The following is a 26,241-nucleotide window of genomic DNA, read 5'->3' as shown; positions in this document are numbered from 1 at the left end:
ATGATTGGGGTTGATAGTAGACTTCTCACTACTGTAGTTACTGCTAAAATCGCTACTACGAGTGATTCGCCTGCTAACCCTCCTGCCTCAAGTTTTATTAACAGCGATGGATCAAGCATGGAAAATTTGGGAGCTAAGGCTAGCATCAGCGATGCTAACCTTTCTGTTGTTCTAACTGCTGCTTCTGATAACAGACTTCTCACTCGTTCAAGACTCAGCAGGAAAGGTTTAAACCAAATGAAGCAGCACCTAGCAAGTGAGGTAGAGAAAGATGATCCAACAAAGAACAAACTTATTTTAGCTTATACGACTTTCTATGGTTTAACATTTTATTTGAATCTATGGCGGACTCCTGAGGCTATCGCTAATTTACCCAACTTGCTAGATACTTGTAAGTACAAATGTACTTGGAGCACAGATAAAAGTGATTACGACAGAAGTGATGCTGTAGTATTCCACCTCTACAATGTAGGTGCAGGCTTTGAAGGGCATAGAGAGTTCTTGCTCTCACAACTACCACAGCGAGTCAGCTTTGACCAAAAATGGGTTCTGATGGTACGAGAGCCGAATGCATTTTTCTATCCTCAGCAATTGAAACTATTAAACAGGTATTTCAACCTAACCATGACATTTCAGACTGACTCAGATGTCACCATACCTTATGGCAAATTCTGGCAACGCTCCCCTATAAAAGCTGCTGAGCAATTAAAAACGTCACCTGACTTCTTATCGGGTAGAAATAAAATGATTCTATGGTTGGCAAGCAATTGCATCACCAGCAGTCGTAGAGAGGAATACGTCAGAAATCTGCAGAACTTCATACCCGTAGACATTTATGGAAATTGCGGACCATTTAAAACACCTGGTATAACGCGTGTCCGACTCATGCATCTTGACTTTTCAAGGGAATATAAGTTCTATCTCGCTTTCGAGAACTCAGATTGTGATGATTACGTAACAGAAAAGTTTTGGCACAGTCTCCTAGCAGGAATGGTCCCTATAGTGAGAGGAAAAAGAGTACGTTACGATAAGATCGCTCCTCCCAACTCCTATATTCATGCAGACAACTTCCAAACTCCGTCTGACCTTGCTCAATATCTGATCATGCTATCAGCTAATGTGACATTGTACAAGTTTTACCACGAGTGGAGGTTGAAATACAACATCAGTTCAACTGTTTTTACTTCTAACACGCGCTGGATGTGTGACCTCTGCAGACAAGTTCATCTCACACCTCGCAAATTTGTTAATGTCTATGAACACTTTAGTGAGGACACCCGATGTTATACATTCAACCGTACTCGTGATAGGAGTAAGGAACGCATGCAGGATATAGAGAATGATATTTAAGTATTTGGAGATTTTACATATTTAGCTAATTAATCTTCTATTGCCTATTATATTATTTTACTAACTGAATGCCCAGCGTCGTTAGGGTATTAAAACAATGTTTTACATGGAAAATTTATTTTTAATTGGTTATGTTTTTTTACCCAATGAATGCTGATAACTTAAGCTAGTTAATCTGACTATAATAAGAGCCGCTATTATAACTTAAGATTGATAAAAGCCGTTAGTATGCCTTGAGCCAGCGTTAAGAAAAAGATTGCAGCATGCTCTTCAAGCGTGCTACTGTGGTGCGAGTATTTTAATAAATCAGCTTTACAGGTTGGTAGGTGTAATAAGTATGATGTGCTAATCCAATGTATAGCAATGTGTCCGCATGGCCTATTGGTTTAGCACGCCTGCATGTAGGTCGTTAGTTCAATTCCTGTACGTAGCAGATTTTTCGTTCCTAAAGCTTTATCGCTGTAACTGGACATACATGTACAAACGACGACAAACACTGAGATTTATATATATAAATTATCTATAGTATCGTATATGACACCGAATTAACTGTCAATCAGTTTTCTCATAAACATAAAATGACACAAATCATCTACAACTTTCGATATTTTATCCACTTACCATTTCATTTGTAGCCAGTACTGTTAGTAGATATCTACATCATGACAAATGCCTTTTCTACCCGAATGCAGAAAAAAATTGCACAAAAAAACTAGTGTTAGGTATTTTGCCTTAAGATCAGTTGTAAGTAACAGCTCAAAAGAAACAAAGCAAGAGTGTGAAGTGTCGCTAATTTTACCTAAACTTAAACTTTGCTAAAAATTGTTTTATGATTGTGTCAAGATCACTTAGTTGGTATCACACCAAGTGCCAGAAGTCAGCTGCAAAAACACGCTAATGACACACCACTTTAGGGAGCATGACATTGATTAGTATCGACTATACGTAGCAATAAATCAGTTGGTTGAGTTGCATAACAAATTAAATAAAAGAAAATAATCAAAGTTTGGGATTCCATTCACGTTTTATGTCATTTAGCAGTTTTAGATGTCCTCCAGTAGTTTTATATGCCATCCAGCGGTTATATATGTCATGCAGTAGTTTTATATGTCGTGCAGTAGTTGTATGTCATCCAGTAGTTTTATATGTCATCCAGCAGTTTTATGTCATCCAGTAGTTTTATATGACATTCAGTAGTTTAATATGTCATCAAGTAGTCTTATATGTCATCCAGTAGTTTTATATGTCATCCAATAGTTTTATAGGTCATCAAGTAGTTTTATGTCATCCAGTAGTTTTGTCATTCAGTAGTTTTATATGTCATCCAACAGTTTTGTCATCCATTAGTTTTATATGCATGTTTTAGGTCTGTGTTACAACAGCAATGATATTAATTGATCGTTATCATGTCCTATGTGTGCTCTACTGACCAACAAACCTAATTCTGTGATTGGCGCATTTACTTGTAAGTAACGGCCCAAGAGGCTGTTGGTGAAGTTAAGCAAACAATTAGTACTGTGATCTAACTTTCTGATGGTCTTTGCATCATTATGTTAAAAAATTGAGTAGCAAAAATGCACCCCAATCCATTCTTGTCATAGCCAGAGTTTTAACAGCATGATTATCTAAAAAAACAGTGCCTATAGTTGAAGCCCAAACAAAATTTCATCATTCGCATCAAGGTAAGCCAGCAGCTAGCCTCTCAGTGAGTAGATCTAAGAAGTCAAAACAGATAGATATGAGTTTGTAAAGGAGAATCATGAGAGCCCACTTGCAGTACGAGCATGTGATATATTATTTATGAAGTTATAAAGGAGTGATACGAATTAATCTGCACCCTATTACAACTATTGAGTTGTGGCAACTATATCAGTTATATTTGTAGTTTGTTGATACTCGACTTGGATATAAAAGAAAAACAAACCCTCAATAGGTCAATATGACAAGCTGGTGCAATGACTACAGCTTTTGGAGAACAAATAACTTCTCAAATAAATCTAGATTACAAATAAAATTCATAGTTGCCACATGAAACCATTAAGCAACATTAGGTTCAATCAAGGTCAAAATTATGGTACTACAGGCCACATGCTGTGTACTCTTCATGTGGTAATGTATATAAACCTTAGAGCATATAATCTGTCTACAAAGAACTGGTACTGGGGTCATTAGATGTCTCACTAGTAGGCTGTCCAGCAGGCTCATCAGTACTATCAGTGTCCATTGTTGGAATATCTGTGTTAAATGGTTTGGGGGCTTTGAATGAGCCCATACCAGCGCAGCGTTCTGCATCCTCTTGACTGAAGACCTCAGTCTTCAATGCCTTCAACCTACCGTTAATCAGCAATCAAAATGTATAGAACTATCACGGTAGATACACAGGCTAAAAGTTTGGCGTTCAATTATACAGAATAACCTCGGTGTTCTAATGCCCCAGATCGTGAAAAACTAAGGTTTGAACAAAACTCTTTTGCTGCGGAAACAGAATAAAAATCCACGATTTTAACACTTCGAAATAAATCAATGACGCGGCTCGGTTGCAGATTAAGGCTTGTTTTTCTTGCCACCTTTAGTGTTCAACGGTTGAACGAATACATTTTTGTTGTGGTCTATGAAATCCTGAATGCATGTTGTGTTTTGTCTAGTGCATCATTCCATTTTTATCTTTTATAAGAACAAGAAACACAAGCAATTTATATAACTTTTAGTTTAGAGAAAAACCTAAAGAAACAAGGCTGGGTTACAAGTTACTAACAGATATGGCAACACATTCCACAGTTTTGCCTTCTGTATTAATAGAGTAGGCCTAATTATAAAACTTCCATGTAATTTATATATTAACTACTCTCTTAAGATATAATTGATGATGTAAAGCGATTTAAAAATGCCTACAAAAGTCACTTTCTAAACTTGGAATAGATAAAAATTATCTACATTATTCATAATGGAATCTTTTTGAAATTCAAACAAATCACTATTCAAAGAATCCTTCGACATGTATTGCAAACGAATATTGAGGTCAAACTGTATATTTAGGATTTAGATATATCAGTCACTGACCTCTTCTTGTGCGGTTTGCTCTTCATGTGTGCTTGTAATGCTTTATCATCTATACAGTACTTCCTACAAGCAAACCAGTAATGTTTTTGACTCTGTTCTAGCATGGAAAATGCAAGCTTAGAAGAAACTAGAGAAGGCATTAATAAAATGCTAGGGATGCAGTAATAAAAACCAAGATAGTATTGGGGACAGCATGATGAGAAGGAAAGTGGTTGGCTCTTAGCTGCAAATACACGTTTGGGGTGCAAAATCCTCAGATGTCGATAAGCTAGTGATCACCAAAGTATATTTTACAATTAGTGATCTAATCCTAAGCCAGCAGGTGCAATAGAAGCAAGCCTTAAGGACATGAGTTAGAATTTCATTAAAAAAACTATTTGCCAGCGTTTGACAGCAAAACCAAAAAAAAAGGCTTTGTGAAGGATATCCCAAAATATACATAAAGTCATGTGTGAGAGAGGGCCTGATATAGTGACTGCATGTGACAGGACATCTTTAACAGCAATGAGCATGAGGCGTTAAAAAGGCTGAGATAGAAGGAATGATGTCAAAGAATTATAAATTCTGATAACGGTGAAATTGTTCATGAATGAGTTAAGGTGTCAGAAACCAGAAGCAGTTTGTGTATAGTAACTATAGTATCTACAGCAACATTGCAATGATTAGCTTCTTAAGGGACATGTCACTGACTGTAAAAGACTAGTTATCGGTTTTCAAACTAACTTGTACAGGACTTTTATTGAAGTGGAGTGTTTTGTAAACGTGGTATAATAGACAACTCTGACACTTTAGCTCATGTTCTCTAACTGAATATGTACTAAAGCTACAATGCAAGGCTGTTAACATGTCTTGATAATTACCTATGCTTATGATCTATGTGACTTGCTTAGTTACTTTCCTAAAATTCTTTGTCTGCTGCCATCATATATCTTGTTTGAGTATGGCTGACAAGTATCAGCACATTTTCAACTATGGAAAAACTACTCGCAAAAACAACTACAGATATAAGTAGATTGTATACATGACTAGCTGTGCTACCCGGCGTTGCCCGGGTATTAAAAATCAGCTTATAAACAATGAGAGGTAATGAGAGTTGCCTGCCACTGCTATTAGCCTAGCACATTGCCAATGGATAATTTGAGTAAGCTTACTAATGAGAGTTACCCTTCTGACGTTAAGCCATCGCTTTGCGTCGTGACTGAAAGCAGTAGCCTATTTGCGCCAATACAGCGACATATATTGCCTAGCGAATCTATTCGGCTCGCGTGGTTTAGTTAGTAAGGTGTCCGACTGGCAAAAGGGACGTACCGAGATCAAATCTTCTGCTTTACGGATTCTTTATTCCAAGATTTTAATAGCTATAGCTGAAATGACATAGATACGACCGACTTGGAGAACTATATATATATGAATAGAAGAAGATAGATTATATACAGTTCTATGTCTAATATTACAGATCGTTCAACTGTATTCTTGCTCGGACAAAAGCATGACTTGAAGATCTATGGTAGTGTGTTAGTTACATTGAGTTTCTGTAACTTTGTATGCTTTTGATATGAAATGGCATAAACCTAGCAAGCTCATAAGGTATCTGTGCATGAAACTCGGTGTAATACAAACATGCTAACTTGCCTCTACCTACTGAATACAAGGACAAAAATCTCTTGCTCCTTCTGTTAGATGAGCATGACAAAAATTTACCAAAATTCTTGCTGATGTTGTCAACTACGGTGAATAATAGGATAGTGTCAACAGAATGATGAAAAATTGGAAATTGAACTGTTATTCCTTTCAATGGTACTTAACTACAGAAATTTTGGTTTGTAGAGTAAGCCACTAGAACCTTGTTTGAGCCACACCATAAATAAGGATTTGTGACTTACCAATGGTTATTTCTCACTACAAGAACTTGCATCACCAACCATATTTCGATTAGTACAAACAGGACTCACGCGCAATGAATACAGTAGTGCTGAGCTTGACCAGGCTTGTCATCGTCTATCTCTTGGTTGATTAGCTTCTGTACCTGAGTGAAAGATAAGTGAGACCAAGTGATGACCATAACTTCAATAAATATTAATAAAAATACAGTATCTCAGGAGAAAACTAAATGCATAGCATATAAAATAGTCATAGATACACGCTAAAGCTTAGAAACAAATAAACTTTATGACTTTAGACACCTTTCTGACATTATATAATTTTAGATTTGAGACGATCCAGCTTTATGAGATTCAGTCTCTAGCAGAGAAAAAATAATATACAACTGTGCTTACAACCAAGTGGCTTAGCAATGACAGAACTGAAAAATTTGCCAATGCTTAATTGACTGTAACTTGGACACACAGATATTGTAGAGAATTTAACATAACTGACATTTACATCTTAAGTAAAGAGGTCATGCATTACTTTAGCTGTTTGTTAATATGTTGAGTAATGATAAACATGTCTCCTCGCTTCATATTCAGTTTTATGTAAGTCTTATGTTCAAGGCAACAGCTGCAGGAAATGTAACTCTAACTCTCCAGCTTGCTAAGTCAAATTTAGTGCAGAGCTGTCATCAAGTTTATTAGACGTGTGAAAGTGCTAGTTAACAGAGTGCACACCTAATGATAAAAGTTACACAAACAGTGACATATCTTGTGTGACTATGAACTCGGATTAGCTACGAATTAGAATCTAATAAGTATTATATAACATTTACAAAAGATGCTAGGCGCTGCCCAAATGAAAAGATGCATTGCAAACTAAATCAGTAGCAGTAATTAGTAGTCCTTATACCTTTGTTGGCTTGAGGTCATCTTGTATTTCATCAAGATCTTTAGTTTTCCGCTTAGTGCGATATTTCTCCTTAATAGGATGGTCCCCTTTATACCTCTTTTTGCGACGATACGGTCCGGTGCCCATTTTAGTTGAGAATGTGTTAGCTGATAATGACAAAAAATACCCACTGAAACCAATGCAAAACAGAAGTCGCTAGTCACTACAATCTTATAATCAGCCTCTTGATTAGAGAGGCTTTCTTTCTGACTAACTTTCTGACTGGAGCAGATGTGACACTAATCTAGTTAGCCAAAATCTGTTCATGTTCAAAGCGTTTTTATGGGCATATTTTTGAATTAGCCAAATAGGACGCTTCCTTCTTTAAACAAATCTCATTTGTTTTATCAATGGTCAAAGCTATGGAATAACCAGCCACTACGAATTTTAAGTTAGTAAGATTACTTTCTAATACTATCAAGTGCAGCTATACAAAAACAAAACATGAGTGATGTGGATGTCTAAAGGCTATACAACTGACATGGTTCATTATTTATTTAATATGCTGATTTGTGGGGTGAATGAGTGTTTCAATTTGTTGCAACAGCAGTGATTTCACTTAAGAATATCTGCTGCCAAGCAGATACTAAACCAAGTATATTTGAGGCAAACAGCTAACAAAAGTGATTGTGTTGTTTAGTTTGAAATGCTTTGTGTAGCGATGCCTGCTATGTCTAATATGTAACAATTAGAATGATTTGAACTATTGTTATGGCACTTTTTTGGCATTGCCATAAATAGACTTAAAGGCAGCAGATATGTGCAAACCGAGTGCATATGAAAGCTTGATGTTGTATAAAGTCATGCGTGTTCAATGGACTCATATATATATATATATATCTAAAGTTAAAAAATCTTGAACAAGTTCATTACAGTTAGTTGTTTTGCGATTGAATAATTTGAGGCAATGCTAATTTTTAGGACAACTATGTTTGTAAGCCAGTTATGAACGAGCCGGCTGCTTTAAAAAATGTGGTTAGTAGTAAGAGATTTTTATTTCTCAAATATACACACAAATATACACACACTTAGTTACACACTTAGTTACAGTGGTTTTGCCCGTTTGTAGTACTGAACTTTTGTTATTAAACTTCATTGGCTTCAGTAAACAGATAGCAACATAACAGCACTGATAATATAATATTTGTACAAAGCTAAATCTTCAAGGTCTTCCATCATGCATTGATAAAAACATAAATTTCGAAGTATTATTACGATTGTAAATGAACTAAATAAAGCATAGATCTATAATTGATGAAGCTCATTGCTTTATCTCATACTCATATTACATGAAAAATCCTTTCCAAGTTTCTTACGCGACATGCATTATTGTATTTGCTCTAACAACAACTAGCAAACATAAACTTGATACTGGCTACACAAGTAATATATTCCAAAAATACACATTCTACAAAGATTCAAGCATTCGTGTGGCTCAGCGATAAATTTATTATAATGCTTAAAGACATGAACACCACCGCAGCTCCATTTGGGAAAATCATATTGAATGTATAGTAAGCCAAGTTGGAAAGGTACCAAAGAGTACGAAAATGAAATTGGTACAATTTAAAAACAACGCCTAAATATACTATCTGATATATTTTTGACAGTTTAATTTCATGATTAAAACAAAGAATAAAATTGAGAATTATTTAATATCACTGAGGATAAGCTTGAGTACATTGATAACATACGGACGCATGAGATACTTTATTGAACTCGCATAATTCATCAGGCTAGAATTGATTTTACAACAAGTTTCCGTTTCCTGTTGACCTGAGAGGACGTGCTATTGAGAGCTTCTCAGATTTTACAAATTTTTCTTCAACTTTTATGAATATTTATCCCTTTTATTACTTTCTTACCCCTTTTTGTACATATTTTATACTACCATATCACTTTTATATTGTTTTGAAGTTAGCAGGAAGGCAGCTTGGCCGCTTCAGGCACTGCTGTGACTAGTGGTAGACACTGAGTGGGACAACTCTTTGTTTTATTTTAAAGTCCTGATTTTTAATTTTGTTTTATTAAATCTCAGTGATAGAATGGTTAAGGCTAAGACTTCCAGAGGCAGTGGTTTGATTCAGATGGATAGTCAGTGTGGTAAATGTAAAAACAAACTGAAAGATGAAGTAGATAATTTAATTCAATGCGATTTTTGTCAGTTTTGGTTTCACTATAGATGTGCTAGTTTGAGCAAAGAGGAAGCTGAGCTGCTGTCGAGGCTGGAGCCTAAAGGTGCCAAGTGGGCCTGTAAGGTATGCAGCAAGGGAGAAGTTTTTGTTCAAAGTAATCCCCAGCTAGATAATATCGAGAAAAGTTTGGATGAAATCAAGTCCTTGGTTATTGGTAGTCTTGAACCTCAAGTTGAGGCTATAAAAAAAACATATGCAGCAGCAGTACAAGATATCGAAAGGAACACAAAAGTTCTTGTTAGTGCTGCAAAACAAACACTTGTGAAAAATGAAAACGAACAGAAAGAAGCTAGAGACAAAAACCTGATTCTTTTTGGACTCCAAGAGTTCAACACCAAACAGGAAACTGTTGAAGAAATAAACAAGCTCTTTTCAGAATGTCATCTCTCAAAAGTAATTGAAAAGAAGAACATGTATAGGCTAGGTAGGATAAGTGAAGAATCTGACTTGAAAGATAAGAAACCAAGACCTATCAAAATATGCACAGAGTCTAAGGAAGACAAATGGGAAATAGTGAGAAGAATCAACAGCTTTAAGAAGGGGGGTATTTTTGCAAAGCTAGATATGTCGAAAGAGGAAAGAGAGGAGGATTTTCAGTTATACCAGACGTTAAAGAAAATCAGAGCAGAAAATTCTACAAATCGTTACAAAATAATCAAAAAAAAAATAGTGAAAGTAGACCAATAAGCCTTCTTTTAGCAAACGCAAGGTCAGTGAAGGGTAAACTGAATGAAATAGAAGTTTTAGCATCGGAATATGATATACTATGCATTACAGAGACACATATTGATTCGTCTTTCAATAATGAAATGATTTTGAGCTCATCGCAAAAGTGTATTTATAGATGTGATCGAGATTGCCATGGCGGAGGAGTTATGATTGCCCTTTCACCATGTATTAATCACCACCAGATCCACTTAGAGGGTACATATTTTCCAATAGAAGTAGTTTGTGTAAAAATAGAATGCGTTGATAGTGGCCTAGATTTGATAATTTTGTGCCTTTACATCCCACCATCTTTTATCAGACAAACAATTGATCCACTTGACGATCTACTGGGACAAGTAGTGTCAAGATTTCCTAAATCTACTATATTTGTTTCAGGCGATTTTAACTTGCCTGACATAGACTGGATTATAGGTCAAGTTCGTTCTGGATCTCACAACAAAACACTTCACAAATCTTTTTTGAGCAGTCTGCTATCCCATCACCTGACCCAACTCGTGACTGAGCCTACACACCAACTTGGCAATACACTCGACCTAATCCTTACTAATAATGACAGCCTTTTTACAGATTTGAATGTGATCAATCCTGGACTAAGTGACCATTACATGGTAGGCATAAATATAAAAATCAGGGAATTTAGGCCAAATAGTAAGCATAATGATTCTTTTAAAATATACGCTAAGGCAAATTTTGAAGCTATCACTCTGGCTCTAGAGAAAACACTTTCTAAAGTGTCAGGCGCTATTCAAAATGAAGAAAACATAAACACAACATGGCAAATCTTTGAAACGGACTTGAAAGAAGCAGTCAGTAACTATGTACCTAAATGCACAAAAAAGATCAGAAACAAAGACGAGCCCGTATGGTTTAATGATTCTGCCAGGAAGTGTGTAAGATCGCAAAGAAAATTGTATGATAAATTCAAGAAAAGTGGCCTGGACACAGACCTACAACAGTACAAACAGGCTAGGCGCCAAAACAAAAAGCTCTTTAGGAAAATGGAATATGACCACTATGATAGAATATTATTCAAACCACTGAGTTTGGGAGATAGCAAGCCTTTCTATTCATTTTATAGAAGGAAGAGTGGGAAGAGCTGCCATGGCTCTGTTATTTTTAAGGGTAAATCAGCTTTTGAGACTTCAGAGATTTTTAACAAGTATTTTCAGAGTGTTTTTTCTGGGAGCAGTTCATACTCAGACCCGCTTTGGGCTGAAGGGAACTGTCCGATTACAATTACTAGTGAGGGGGTGAGGAAATTGTTAATTGGTCTGAAGACCGGAAAGGCCCCAGGCCCTGACCAGCTGAGGAAAGAGGACCTCAGTCTTGATGTGGTGGTCACTAGTCAGATTTTAGCTCTTATCTTTCAACATTCTCTTAATACTGGCCAGCTGCCTGATATCTGGAAGGCGGCAAACGTAGTACCAATTTTTAAAAAAGGCTCGAGAGACAGCCCCAGTAATTTTAGACCAGTCTCACTTACATGTATTGCATGCAAACTTTTAGAACATATAGTACTAAGCAATATTAATCAGCATCTTAATGTAACGCTCAACCCAAACCAACATGGATTTAGACAGGGTCTCTCATGCACTACCCAACTTGTCACAACAGTAGATGACATTATGAAAATGGTGGATGGAAATGACTCGGTACACGCTGCAGTGTTGGATTTTTCGAAAGCTTTCGATCGAGTACCTCACGGTCTCTTAATTGAAAAGCTGTTATTTATTGGTATTGACTCAGCAGTAGTTAGATGGATAGCACATTTTTTGGCAGACCGAATGCAGAGAGTGGTTGTGGAGGGAGCAACGTCTGGTTCTCTTGCAGTAACTTCTGGTGTTCCTCAGGGTTCCGTGCTGGGGCCCTCTCTTTTTCTAGTTTACATTAATGACATTTGTAGCATTATAAAGACATCGACAATAAGACTTTTTGCGGACGATGCCCTTCTTTATTGCCCGGTTAACAGCTTAGATAGTTCCCAGAAATTCCAGGAAGATTTGTTTTTGTTGGAAAGGTGGGCTGAGCATTGGGGTATGGTGTTTAACACTGATAAGTGTCAGATAGTCAGGTTTGGTAAGAACGGTCTTGATAGTTCTGTGGATTACTTTTTAGGAGGAATAGAGTTAGAGAATGTATCAGCTTTTAAATATCTTGGAGTTGAAATTACTAGTGATTTTAGTTGGGACTTGCAGATTGATTCGGTGACGGCAAAGGCTTCTCGGAGGTTGGGTATGATGAGGCATGTGCTTTTTAAGGCCCCCAGAAAGGTGAAGAGGGTTGCATACCTCACCTTGTGTAGACCTATAATGGAATATGCAGGTGAGGTATGGGACCCTCATTTAGTTAGGCAGATAACATCGTTGGAGAATGTGCAGCGAAGGGCTGTGCGTTTTATTTCAGATTTGAGGGGAAAACAGAGTGTTACGGAAGCAAGGCAGTTTTTGGATCTAGAGCTGTTGGAGGCAAGGCGTAAGAGTGCTCGCATGACATTGATGCTAGAAATTTTAACAGATAGCAAGCACAGTTCTTTTGTTGATAGTTTTAAGCATTTACAAGATACAACTCATGATCATAATACAAGGTCAACAACTAACGGGGAACCCCCCCCCGCCATTGAGTCAAATTCGAGTTTTTATCAATATAGTTTTATGCCCAGGACTTCCCGCAACCTGCGAGGAAAGCCATGAAATTTTATCGAATTTTTGACAGACATTTTGAAGGCCTTCTTTTACCCGCGAGCGGGGTCTAAAGGCTCGAGTTTTACCTAGACCTAGACCTAAAACAACTTTGTTGCCCAACGTGTCGATAATTTTAAAATCATGTATGTCGATAATTTAAAAGCAAACAGTAATCACGCAATTAAAATAAGCTGAAGATTTCTTGCTCCAACTGATCAGTCCCTTTTGAGAACTCCGAGGCAGGCTTGCGTGATTGACAAGTTAGGCGTCGATGAATAGGGTTTGTGAGGCTTAGAAATGTTATTGCTAAACAAACTCTTTTTAATATTTGAATTACAAAAACAATGTATTTTAGTTTATATTCTTTTTAATTTGTCCAGTTGTAATAACCATGGCAAACTCAACTAGCATAGGGTATTTAAAAAGTGATCGAATGGCCAGGAAATGTCGAAAACGAAAGGTCAAAACAGTATGCAAAGTGTCATGTTGAGCGGTTTTCATAACTATGTACAATGAGTAAAAGATTGCCAGACTTTTAAATTCCAATATTATTAAAATTACATGTTTTAAAACGCCAATTAACATAAGCACAAATTATTTACCTAATAACCAAAGCGTTCGCCAACCACATTTCATTAAAAAGACCGAAACTTGGGTCGGCTACACGTGAAGCACATGTGCCTAATCAATTGCTATTTTTGCATAATTAAATATTGATTCAAGTTGTGCCATTCGTTGGAAGTAAAGCAAATGTGGCGAGTATGTTTTCAGCGCATATTCTCTGTTTCCGAGTTATGCGCACCAAAATTTAAAGTAGTGTATTGAACCTTCAACAACAGTCGATGTTATAGGAGTCAAAGTGCATTGAGGTGTCATGTGTTGTTAGTTAAATGAATACTGGTATTTTGAAATAGTCAAGATTTGGCATTCACAAAACATGCAATTGCACCTTTAAAATCATTGTACGACGACTACTCATCATATAAAATTTGGAATGGTACAACAGTTATTTAGTAAATGCTAACAGGGTTGCACTGGTTCTGTTCAAAGTGTGATGGTCAGGCTTCTGGGCTACAGCAAAATGTAATGTGTGAAAAACTCTCTGAACTTACGTTAGAATTGCAAAAAACTGTTGACAAAGCAAAAGCTCAATTTAGTGAAGTGTGTAGAAACCAAGATGTTTTTAAGACGACTCTTGCTGAGGTTACTGAGACATTAGAAACAAACAGAAATAAATTCAATGAGATGAATAACCAACATCAGACTCTTGAAAAGTCGTATGCAGATGTTGCAAAAGCTTTGGAGCAAAATAGTCTTAAAGTTCAAGAGAGTTTTGCAAGGCAGGCTGGTTCCTTGGTAGCCCAGTTGGAGGATAAAGAAAAGCAAGACAGAGACTCTGAATTTAGAGCCAAGAACCTGATCCTTTTTGAAATAGAAGAGAGTGACAATAGAGAGGAATGGGCACAGCAAGTAGACAAAATCATTAAAGATTGCCATATTGACATGAAAGTAGAAAGGAATAACAGCTATAGGTTAGGTAGGTACGATGCTTCAAAGCACAAAGAGCGACCTCGCCCTCTTAGAATATCCACCGGGTCTGAAAATCAAATGTTTGAGTTGTTGAGCAGGATTAATGGCATGAAGCTGTCAGGTATTTTTGCTAGAAAAGATCTTTCTAAGAAAGAACAAGAAGAGGATTTTCGGCTTCGAAAGGAGTTGAGAGAAACGAGGGAGGCAGACCCAGATTCTGCGTACAAAATCAAAAAAGGGAAAATAATAAAAGTGAACAGGTAATAACATCGATTAAAATCTTGCTGCTCAATGCTAGATCTGTTAGAGGCAAACTGAATGACATCCAAGTTCTGTCTTCGGAATATGATATATTGTGCATAACCGAAACCCATCTTGATCCATCATTTAATAATGAAATGATTCTGAGCTCTTCTCAAAAAATTATATACAGACATGATCGAGATTGTCATGGTGGTGGTGTTTTGTTAGCTTTGACAGCCAGTTTGCCTCAAGAACAAGTCTTTTTCAAAAGATCTTTCTTACCCGTTGAGGCTGTTTGTGTGAAAGTTGGATGTCCTAGAGATGAAAATGAATTTTTTGTTCTTTGTTGTTATGTTCCGCCTGGGCTGGCGAGAGAGGCAGTTGCACCACTTGAAGAATTGCTGGATTTTATGACCTCTGACTTTCCAGGGTCTAATGTACTGGTTGTGGGGGATTTTAATTTTCCAGATATAGATTGGTGCAACCTACAAATTCGATCAAACTCAAATCAAAAACAATTGCATAGATCTTTTTTGAACTGCATCTTGTCTCATGATATGCGTCAGATTATAATGGAACAAACACATCAGCTAGGAAACACTTTAGATCTAGTTATGACAAATAGGTCTAGTTTTGTTTATGACTACAGGATAATCAACCCCGGTATCAGCGATCATTTTTTAGTTGAACTCTGTGTAGCAGCAAATTTTAAGACATCTCATGAACAGCCTTCTTTTATCAAATTATACCACAAGGCTGATTCTACTGCTATTAAGGAGCTTTTGACTGATTCTCTGACAGATATAGTACAGGCAATTGAAAGTAAAACGAGTATCAACTCCGTCTGGCAGATTTTTGAGACGTCCATGAATCTAGCTGTCAATAGATTTGTTCCTAAATGTATCCCTAAGAAAAATGATAACAGGGAGCCAATATGGTTTAATAACTCAGCCAGGCGTGCAGTGAAACAACAGCGAAAACTTTATGACAGAAGTAAGCACACTGGGTTAGAAGTAGATTTCTCCAAGTATAAACAAACTAGGCGTACCAACAGAAAGAGTTTTCGTAAAATGGAGCAGGAATATTACCACCGAGTGCTGTTTGAACCCTTGGAAAGGGGTGATAGCAAACCATTTTACTCTTTTTATAGGCGGAAAACTGGAAAAAACTCACAAGGCACTGCGGTTTTCAAAAATAAATCAGCCTTAGAATCATCTGAGATTTTTAACGAATTTTTTCAGGGTGTTTTTTCAAATAGTGACTGTTTTTCCACAACTCAAACTGAACTTTCTGCAGATAAATGCCCTATACAAGTAACAAGTGATGGAGTTCTCAAACTTCTAAATACTCTTAAGCGCGGGAAAGCCCCGGGCCCAGATAAGTTTAGAAAAGAAGATCTTTGCCTAGAACCTGAAATTATTAGTAAGATATTGGCGAGCATATTCCAGTACTCGTTGAACATTGGAAAACTTCCAGATATCTGGAAAGTGGCCAATGTAGTTCCGGTACATAAAAAAGGCAGTCGGGAAGATCCGGGAAATTTTAGGCCCATATCTCTGACATGCATTGCTTGCAAATTGTTAGAACATATTGTGCTTAGTAACATCAATAAAGATCTGGTAAATGTCATATATTCTAACCAACACGGTTTCAGAAAAGGCCTATCTTGCTCCACCCAGCTAGTCTCTACTGTGAATGAAATAATGAAATTAGTAGATAACAATAATATAGTACATGCAGCGGTACTGGATTTTTCTAAGGCATTTGACAAGGTGTCTCACGGCTTGTTGATCGACAAATTGATAAAATCAAACATAAACCCGTACATGGTAAATTGGATTAGGGACTTTCTGTCAAACAGACTCCAAAGAGTAGTGATAGAGGGTGCTGCATCTTCTGACCTGCTGGTTTCATCGGGCGTTCCACAAGGGTCTGTCCTCGGGCCCACCCTATTTTTGGTGTACATAAATGATATCTCCGATAATCTAAATTTTTCTACTATCAAGCTTTTTGCAGACGACGCTTTACTTTTTTCTCAGGTAAACACCCTTCAGGATTCAGTGAATTTCCAGGAGGATTTAAACATATTAGACCAGTGGGCCTATAACTGGAAAATGAATTTTAACACTGATAAATGCCAAATCGTTCGTTTTGCAAGGCAGAGTAGCGGAAACCCAGATGTGGTGTATTACCTAAGTGGCAGACCTTTATCTGTAGTAGACAGTTTTAAATACCTCGGAGTTTTTATATCAAATGATTTTAATTGGGATTTACATATAGACTCAATCATATCTAAGGCAAGTCAGCGATTGGGAATGATGAAGCATGTTTTGTTTGATGCGCCGATGAGGGTTAGAAGGGTTGCATATCTCACTCTGTGTAGACCAATATTGGAATATGCGAGTGAAGTATGGGACCCTCATTTGATGCGACAGGTAGCATCACTGGAGGCAGTTCAAAGAAGGGCGGTTAGGTTTATATCTGGTTTGAAAGGTAGGCAGAGTGTTACAGAGGCAAGAGTTTTTATAGATCTAGAACTTTTAGAACTAAGACGCAAACATGCAAGAATGTCTCTCATGCTAAAGATTTTATCTGACGACTGCCATGAATCTCTTATCGAAAGTTTTAACCAAATACAAAATGTTCTTCACAGTCATGAAACAAGACTGGTTACGGGGGGTGCTCCTTCAGCTGTATGTGCAAACACCGGGTTTTATATGAATAGTTTTTTACCTAGAACATCGCGCAACTTGCGCGGCTTACCATAATTTTATGTTTTATTGACTATTTTTAAATAAAGTTCTCAACGGCCTTCTTTTGCCCGATTTCGGGATTTACGGGTTCTTAAAACACCTAGACCTAGACCTAAACATCGAAAACAACTTTCATTTTGTTCATGTGCTTATTGTATAAGGCATTACACAAGTGGTTAGCAATTGTTTTGAAGGCACGCCGTGTGTCGCACACGCAAACATCAAGGTATCGTTTTGTTACATCTGGCCTAGATTTTATGGAATGTTATGCATGTGTGTTTTTGGAAAAATCACGTTATACACAATTGTTTTGCATTTACACATCTATCAGTGTTGAATTTGACTATGTTTGCTTTTGCTTAGGTTGTGTGAACTAATCTGATTAATATCTGTTCAAAAACCAATGAATATGCTAAGCTATAAGCGACGTCAATATTTACCAGTAAAAGACGCATATTTATTTTTACAAGTCCAATACTTTAAAAATGCAAACATACATAATTTTAGAACAATAATAACAGTGACAAAAGGTTGAAAATAGCCTATTAAAGTTAAATCCTTATTTGAGCAGCACTCCATGCTCTTTCATTCAGTCATGTACATCTACAAGTCTCGACAGCTTAAGGAGAGCCATGGCAGTTCAAAGAAAAAAACTCTTAATAGTTGAAGCGAAAAAGCCGTAGAAGTCAAAAGAAAAAGAACTTCAACAGACGAAAGAAAAAAAGCAAGGCTATTGGAGCTGTTTCTTTATAAATGTTTCTGTTAGCCTATGAGAAGTTTGATGTTGTAAAGGATAAGTATTTGAATAGAATTTCTTGATTACATCATCGAAATATACTGGGTGAAATGATGACTAATGCCTGTTATTTTGGTAGTGTCTGGTAGAGGTTGGCAAAACTGTGTACATGTTTTCCTATCTGCTGGTTGGTGTATCTTCTGTAATTAGTTTTTCTGAGGATCCTTTGATGTACCAGATGTTTTGCAAAATAAACGAATTGCATTCATTTGTTTTTTCTCAGGCACTACTTCCTTTTGGTATCCAGTTTTGCTAATGTATCCATACAACAGCATCAAGTCATGCATTTGCTAAAACTTAAGCGTATACTCAGTTATTATTTTATCGTTTATTAATTTTTCATTTTATATTGATTGCACTGTTTATTTTCATTTCTTTTTAATGTGTAATAATAGCAATAGTAATAATGAGTTCAGTAATGGTTTTTCCTATAACCACTGCGCAAAACAACTGCTTATGAACTACTCACCAGCCAAAATTTAAACATGAAAAACCTACGAAACTTTTTTGCCTAGTCTACATCAGAGAAATAAAACAAGTTTTATTTGTCCTGTTGTGATTTTTCACGTCATTTTCATCATATTTATTTATTAGAAAGCTTCACATGAACGCATTAAACTGAGGCAGCAGCTATGGGCAAGAAAGCCAAAAAGGATGTGCTGAAGACAGTAAGAGGCTACATAATAAGAGAGGACAAACCTGCCACCCGTGATGATGACTTCTACAGCGATGATGAAGATGATAACTTTGATTTTGCTGGAAATTATGTTAAAAAAGTTCCTCTTACTAAAACTAAAGGTAAATAACTGAGGACAGACCCTCATCCTATCTTTGGGTGGATGAGGGTATGTCCTCAGTCATTTAGTTTATATGTTATTTTTTTAAATATCTTATGCAAAACAATTATAGACATTCTATGTGTAGATGTTTGTGCATCAAACCATGCTTAGTTCGCGTTGCCATAAAATATTGAGTTTTTACGCAGAATTACATATTTTCCATATGGATTAAATGTTACGTAGTTAAAATTTGATCGCTTGATATTTACCTGCTGCATCAAAACATGAAGTTATTTAATCCAACTTTAACCTGCTATTATTTTTACTACATATGTTGGTCATCTCATATCAGTACCTTCGTGTGCTGTGTTATTGATAAAGCTTGTATTGTTATAGTTTTGATGCAGACACTGAGCCCAGATGGACAGTTGTTAGCTACTTCCTACATTCATGGCAAGTTTCCCTATCAAGGTCTGTGGTGGCATATCTGCGTAGAGGTGAAGGTCGTACATGAGGCTCTATACTCAGTAGGCTTGCCATGTTATAGGTATGCACATTACAGTCCGTGTTTCATATTTTGGTTTCGCTGGCTCCATGACAGTTTAGGACTATTTTCAATATGGTGATTTAACATCTTCAGTGTTATAAATTATTATAAATATTGTGACTGCGTAAAGGAGTTCACCGTTTTGACCAGGTTTATGTAAATGACATTTGTTTGACCTCGCAGGCTTCGCACAGACCTCTCCTGTCGAAAAGATGTTTTCAATCGGCTCATTAGCACTATCCTGAGTAGTGACAGAGTTTCTAGTGCAGCCCTGTCAACAGAGGTGAAGGTCTTTCAGGCCTATGTGAACCAGCTGCAAGACCCAGACTACACAACTATGTATAGCATAGAGGGACTGACTCAGCAGATTGTTCTCTGTTCTGAGCAGCAGCCTACTCAGCCACAGAAATCAGCCATATTGTCTCTCATCGCACACCTCCACAACAGTTAGTCTTCTCTTTCGTTAGCTGAATATGTCATTCAGTATAGTTTGTAAAGTTTATACAGATCTTTGCATAGTTTATGAAAGCATTCGGGTCTTATGTCAGGTTTTTATTTGAGCTGTAGCTATATCGAACTAGCTTGGACTAAATGTTACCTAAAACAGGTTACCCGGCTGACTTTGTGAAGAAGTTTCGCAGACATATGTCTGTTCATATAAAACATGTCCAAAATATGTATATTTATCTTTCCACGTATATGACCAACATCGTTTTTTGTTTCGTCACACCAACATACTACATCCACCATCATATATTTAAGTTTATGAACTTTCTGTCTCTACAATCACTATCCTGATTCTTCCGCAATACTGTTAAGGCGTGGTCACACGAGCACCGAACCGCCGTAGGTTCGGTTCGGAGGCTGGTTCGGTTCGTGGCACATGTCACCCGGCATCCGAAGTCATTTCGCTTTCTAGATACCATACGTATAGAGACAGGACACTGTTTCATTGGTAGTTTTTATGTATTTGAGTTAAATATTTCTATTATGAACAAAAAACTTTGAGGAACAATTATAAATTATAATTACACAGCAGATTTATCAGAAGATCGTTCAGCTGCTCAAAATAAATCACTCGATACAAAGATTTTGCCAACCCTTCCCATCAACATAATCATATTTTTTATTAACATATGAATGTTTTTCTATGCTGAGTACGTAACAAACAAAAACAGTCTTTATCATAGTACTATAGTTTTACATAAATAAATCAGTCAACGATACTTCATCAGGATGAATATGACACATTACTTATATTCTACACGAAAGAAAATCACAACCATTCTCTTACATTTATGCAGAACTTAAGTGCAACATCTTACATTTATGCAACACAATCACAAGTCAGGGTGAGCCTTGCCGTAAATTGCTTCATGTTGTTTATTTAACGAAATAAAAGTATCGTCCCATTTCTTTTTTAACTTTGCTCGCACACACGTAAGGAGAAATGTGACGCGTGCTCGCTAGAATTTTAACCAGCCAATAAGAGCAAGGGTTCGGCCACGAAATTTCGAGCAGGACCGAAATGGTTCGTTTCGGCCAGAAATGTCTTCGGCCGAACTTTTTACAGCTGACAGCGACGTCGTTTTGCATCATTTAGTTCGGTTCGGCGCTCGTGTGACCACCCCTTTAGATTGCCAACTTTAAAACGTGTCTGTTCAACTCAATTAACAGTTCCTTATTTCTGTCTTTTTTGGGCACATAATGAAAAACATCATTTTGTTGGTGATTACCAATGCCAATAAAAGGTTATATATAGATACATTTTAGCAACGAATGGAGATGAAGAATGTCAATAGCAGTACGCGGGTATAAGCTGCCACATCTGAGACACAAAAAATTAAACAAGAATTAGCAATTAAGGATTGTTAGGCTGACAGTCATTCCTTTTTGCCGGAAGGCTCTTAACAATTGGTTGCACAGCTTCTCTGAAATCATTAGGTTGCAGCCTTGGTTTTCAAATGTCACTGATCTGGACAAAGTTAGAGCGATAAATTAAAAAAATGTGAGACGTCACATGCTGAACCATGTGAAACTCGAATAGCTTTCAGAAATTTCAGTGTGCTGTATTACATACACTCTTGATATACATATAGAGATGTGAAATAAAGCACAGATGTGTAAAAACAATTATTTCCTAGTCTTTAAATTTACATAAATAAAAATTGGTAATAAAAACTCTAAGATCTGTTGAGTTTTTTTCCATCATTCAGAAGACTGCCGAGCTTAGTCCTGCCAAGTCTCACGTTGAAGTCGAATGTACGATTAGTAGGATGTTCTTACAGGCAGTGAGATGCAAGAGATAAACCTGGCGGTTAAATACCCTTTTAGCATGAGTACGTTGCCGATGCTCTACCCTCGTACTGCCCATTCTATTCTCAAGTGTGGAATAACAGAGGCTGGCTTCATGGCTCAAGTAGAGCATATGATAGTCAATTGTCCATATGAGCTCGCATTTCGTTCTGTAAGTAGCGTTGTACTTGTTCATTGTTCTTGTAAATAGTATATGTATAGGGTATCTATAAGCATATTGTATCTGTAGGTCATATCAGTGAGTACAGTATTTCTTAGTGGTAAGTATGTTGTATCTGTTAGTGTTTTACCAGTAAGTGTGCTGCATTCTTGCTTTGAATACCCGCCATTAAAATCAATAAATAAGGTTCTCATGTTCTGGATCGCTAATAGCTCATCTCAGGTTTGCTGATATACCCTACTATACGATTTTTTTCACCTTACGAAGTGGAACATGATCGTTTTCTCACCGCACCATACGAATTTTTCGTCACCATACGAGTTCAACAACATTTTCTCCGAGTTCAAATCTGGCAGTCGGTGTGCTTATTATGTATGTCAAAATAACGAAGACTCCAAAATGCTGTCGAAAATATTTTTGCAACGCCGAAAAGAGACATGATGACCGATTTCTCTCGGTTCAGAAATTCTCGTGTGTAAAACGGTAATACAGTGAAACTCGGATAACTCAACCTTCAAGGGACCGAGCAAAAGTGTTCGAATTATCAGAGTGTTCAAGTTATCAGAGCACTGTCACAAGTCCATGTATTCACTTATTTATTAGTAGATACATGAACATATACAAACTATAATATAAATCAAAAGCACAAATGGCTTGTTTCAAATCAAATGCTTCTAATGTAAAGTTTAAAACGTTTTTATCAAAAAGTATAGAGATTTTTCTATCACTTGAGATTGGTTTGTTGTTTGAGGTGATGTTATTGCCAGGACGTTTTTTAGATTGACATTGGCAAAACTTGATCGTTGCTGAAATGCTCAAAGAAAAGACATCTTTTTCTTTTGAGCGTTTTACCCACGATCAATTTTGCCGATATTTCTTGAAGTTTATGGAAAGATTACCTTACTTTACCTGGGATTCGTTAAGAGCAACACTCCGAGGCAGTTCAATTAAAAGTTTTACGAGGTTTAACAGTACATTGTATATCACTCACGCTTTTTGAATGGATACTTATTGAATGTACACACGTATTCTGTGTTTAGGTCAAACGATGAATAGTTTTTTTAGCTAAGAAAACGTATACGTTTAATAAAAACAAATTTTAAGACGTTTTAAACATTCAACATTCCGACGTTGATTCAACACGGAATCAACTTCGGAAAAATATTCGTCACGGGCTAGCCGGGTCACGCACTCAAGGATTTTCGCCACGCACATACAAAACAACATGCGATTTTTGTTTTGTATGTGCGTGGCGAAAATCCTTGCGCCCGTGGCCGGGCCAGTCCGCGCTATTCATCGTATAGCAGTATAAATCAAATTTCACTAAACCTTTAGAACAGTCGTTGACAAAAATATTTTGCCGATGGAGGTAATAACGACGCTTATGAAGTACGAAAAGTTGAGGTTTACCTCTATGGCTTGGAATAAAGTGATTTTCTAAAGCGATAGCAACCGTTTCGGTAGCCGTTGGGCAAAAAACAGTTCGTTATAACAGTGTTGAATTCGAGTTATATAGAGCCATTTATCATTGCGTGGGAACGGACCAAGCAAATCCAGTCGAGTTAACCATGTGTTCGCTATATCCGAGGGCGAGTTATCCATGTTTCACTGTATTTTCACTTTAAAACCCGTAGCAGTTTGAGTCGTGACCTCTTCAAACAGAAGGTCAGACATCTTCTCTTAACCTGCTGACAAAAATTCACTTTATGACGAAGACAGCATCGTTCGAGCTTTTTTGCCGATTTAGGTTGAAAAAGTTTTAAACAGGTACGCTAAAAGTTATAGTGAAAGTGAAGACCGAAACTGATGAGTGGTAAAACTTTAGTGATAAAAAGTTGAAATTCAGTAAAATAGTTGAACATACATACTAAAGCTTAGCTTTAATCGTGTGTGTTTAGTAAGTTAAACTTATTTGAGGTGAATTCAAAGTTTATGTTATACGTACGTCTGTCTTGAAGGTAAGAACTCTCTATGGTACATTCTAATGTTATATTTTATTGCAGATCATAATCACTAAATACAATAAAGTTCCTGTAGGTAACTATAGTTACTAAAGTTAACATACTATTCTGTTACTAGTTTTTAATATTTACAGCACTTATATAAAGTTTTGACGATTTTTACCAAGGGATGTTTGCACTATATATATATTCACTATGGTTTCTATACCCCTACATACAATTTTTTCACCATACGATGCCAAACCTTGAACAGATCAAAATTGCATCATGAGGTTGCACTGTACATGCAAATGCAATAGCAGTATTTCTTATCTGTTGTATGTTTGTTTGTTATATTTACACGGCGGTTTTGTGATGGCTGCGATTAACTGTTCGTTTTTTAGCTTTTAAGAGCTTTTAATTACATTTTCACATATTTTGCACCTATAACACAGCAGAGTAAGACATGGTGAATCTTTTGATATTAAATAACTGTAATGTGAATTTTGTTGCGAGCCAACCTTTAAGTTTGCCTTATTTCACACATTAACAACATAACTTTAATATCGTGAAAGCTTGTTTATAAAACTAAATTCTATAGTGAGAAATTTAGTTTTGCCGTCCAGTAACAGCAAAAAAAACAAATGTGGCTCGCGTCCTGTGAGCATTTTGAGCAGATTGTGCGTAGTAATTTCCTTGATGGGATAGCATAGCCACAAATTATTGCATTTGGATATCAAGTTAGTGTGGCTTGAAAGTTGTCTCTCTCTCAAGGTGATCAAGAAGAGGACAGGCAGACTGTTTTCTGAGGTCAGCCGACTGGGCTTAGAGAAGGCTGGTCGCTGGGCATCTATAAAACAGCCCTACAAGGATGCTGTAGCCATTTATGGTGTTCTGAAAGAACACTGCTACGGGACAGGAGACACATACATGAGTGTTCACAGGCTAAATGGCCAGACTCCTCGGTACAATGGCTATATCCTTTCAGCCTATAGAGATGGTGAGTTTTAAGTATGGCAAGTGTTTTAAACACTAGTAAGTAGAAACAACGAGGTCTTCAGTTGTTGATTGTTTCGTGTTGCATCACTTCCTTTGGATCGTTTGTTACTGTCTCGGTACAGCCTTTTTGATTTGTGGATTATTTCGTTTGTTTCCTTTTTAAATTATACCGTGAAACAACAAGTAAGCAACTACAGCACTTGTTATTATTGTAAATAATAGAGCAGAGGAGGAAGTCCAGCAAAATGCCCCCACCTCGCAAGCTCACCACTATTATTAATATCTTTTTTCACAGAGAAGGTAGATTTCTCGACTTGAAAAAAAGGCATGATAAGCATGAAATTTCTGTTGCGCATTGTTCGAGGAGTTGATAAAGTTTTATTGTAGCTATATTCAATATCACATAGTCAACTAGGTTATTTAGTATTAGAGTTTGCCTCCCCTGTATCGCTTTTTGCCTTCCCTGTATTGTTTCTTGCCTCCCCTGTATAGCACACAGCGACGCTAGCAAGGTTGAAGACATGCATTGTTGTTGTAGCGATTAGCTATCTCAAATCTAATGGGTCCATAGTCGAGGAAGATAGTCGAGTCTATCTCAAATGCCTCTATGACTCTGAGAAGTACATATCCGATACCCTCTCAGATATGATAGCCTCAGAGACACCGTTCACTTTCCCCACTGACTTTAGTGCTGAACCGCTTAGCGTGTTGGCTGGTGACAAGCATCAGGTAGGCTTTCTAGAATACATAATTTCAGTTTCTTATGTTCTGTTTAAAAAGTATCGATTCAACTAACTAGGTCTGTTACAATATAGCATATCTGAAGTCAAGCATAGATTGAACCGCAACATAGACATGTAACGCTACATACTATAGACACATTGCAAAGACATGTAATGCTGCCATACTATTGGTATAAGCCTTTTGAATACAGGGCTTTTCACAACATTTTCTGTTATATGTTGCTGCTCCATGTATCCTAGCTACTGTTAGTGGCTGTTAGTGACTCGGGATAACAATTTCATTTGGGTTTTTTTTTAGTTGGCCGCTGCTAAAATGATCAGCGAAAAGGCAGTTACCGTCATGTCTGGACGAGGCGGATGCGGTAAGACGGAGGTGGTAGCTCGAGCGTGCCAGGTCGCTCTCTCATACTACTACAAGCTCAAGTTGGAGGAGTATGATAAGTCTATTAAGAGACTCGTGGATTCACATATTGAAAGGTTGCTTCCTGTCAGATTTTAGCAGGTGGTTTTGCTAACTGTGTGTGCCAGTGGCTGGGTCAGCTATTCACTGATGGCTGTTGTAGGGTATAATATCTTATCTGCTAGAGTTAGGTCAGCAAC

At 37.0% G+C, this 26,241-nt stretch overlaps 3 protein-coding genes across 3 annotated transcripts in view; 2 read left to right on the top strand and 1 right to left on the bottom strand.

The window, feature by feature from the left end:
* On the top strand, positions 1 to 1,350 carry LOC137405197 (3-galactosyl-N-acetylglucosaminide 4-alpha-L-fucosyltransferase FUT3-like). The gene has a single exon (XM_068091425.1). It carries the CDS (start codon positions 1 to 3, stop codon positions 1,348 to 1,350), a length of 1,350 nt encoding a protein of 449 aa, XP_067947526.1.
* A 1,771-nt stretch (positions 1,351 to 3,121) lies between these two features.
* Positions 3,122 to 13,519, bottom strand: LOC137403987 (zinc finger protein 593-like). The gene is made up of 5 exons (XM_068090140.1): positions 13,438 to 13,519; positions 7,192 to 7,337; positions 6,363 to 6,436; positions 4,411 to 4,473; positions 3,122 to 3,680 (listed from the first exon to the last, which is right to left on the bottom strand). The coding sequence occupies exons 1-5, from the start codon at positions 13,469 to 13,471 to the stop codon at positions 3,494 to 3,496; spliced, it is 504 nt and encodes a 167-aa protein (XP_067946241.1). The 5' UTR covers positions 13,472 to 13,519; the 3' UTR covers positions 3,122 to 3,493.
* A 5,270-nt stretch (positions 13,520 to 18,789) lies between these two features.
* LOC137405195 (DNA helicase B-like) overlaps positions 18,790 to 26,241 on the top strand; it is a 35,059-nt gene continuing 27,607 nt past the window's right edge. Inside the window, exons 1-7 of the mRNA XM_068091424.1 lie at positions 18,790 to 18,955; positions 19,333 to 19,483; positions 19,667 to 19,929; positions 21,772 to 21,950; positions 24,674 to 24,899; positions 25,437 to 25,627; positions 25,940 to 26,118. Coding sequence (XP_067947525.1) covers positions 18,790 to 18,955; positions 19,333 to 19,483; positions 19,667 to 19,929; positions 21,772 to 21,950; positions 24,674 to 24,899; positions 25,437 to 25,627; positions 25,940 to 26,118 — 1,355 coding nt within the window. The remainder of the gene's footprint in view (positions 18,956 to 19,332; positions 19,484 to 19,666; positions 19,930 to 21,771; positions 21,951 to 24,673; positions 24,900 to 25,436; positions 25,628 to 25,939; positions 26,119 to 26,241) is intronic.

This window comes from Watersipora subatra, chromosome 9, assembly GCF_963576615.1.
Source record: "Watersipora subatra chromosome 9, tzWatSuba1.1, whole genome shotgun sequence".
NCBI classification, from domain to species: Eukaryota; Metazoa; Bryozoa; class Gymnolaemata; order Cheilostomatida; family Watersiporidae; genus Watersipora; species Watersipora subatra.
The sequence above is the reverse complement of the archived record's forward strand: the minus strand, read 5'-3'. Positions and strand labels throughout refer to the sequence as shown.

Bases quoted from the DNA above. Each gene is read 5' to 3' on its own strand.
- LOC137403987 (XM_068090140.1), bottom strand. From the start codon at position 13,471: ATGAAATGTGGTTGGCGAACGCTTTGGTTATTAG. The intron at 4,474-6,362 runs GTGAGTCCTGTT...GTTTGCTTGTAG, and splicing joins CACTACTGTATTCATTGCGC to GAAGTACTGTATAGATGATA. The intron at 3,681-4,410 runs GTCAGTGACTGA...GATTAACGGTAG, and splicing joins AGCAAACCGCACAAGAAGAG to GTTGAAGGCATTGAAGACTG.
- LOC137405197 (XM_068091425.1), top strand. From the start codon at position 1: ATGATTGGGGTTGATAGTAGACTTCTCACTACTGTAGTTACTGCTAAA.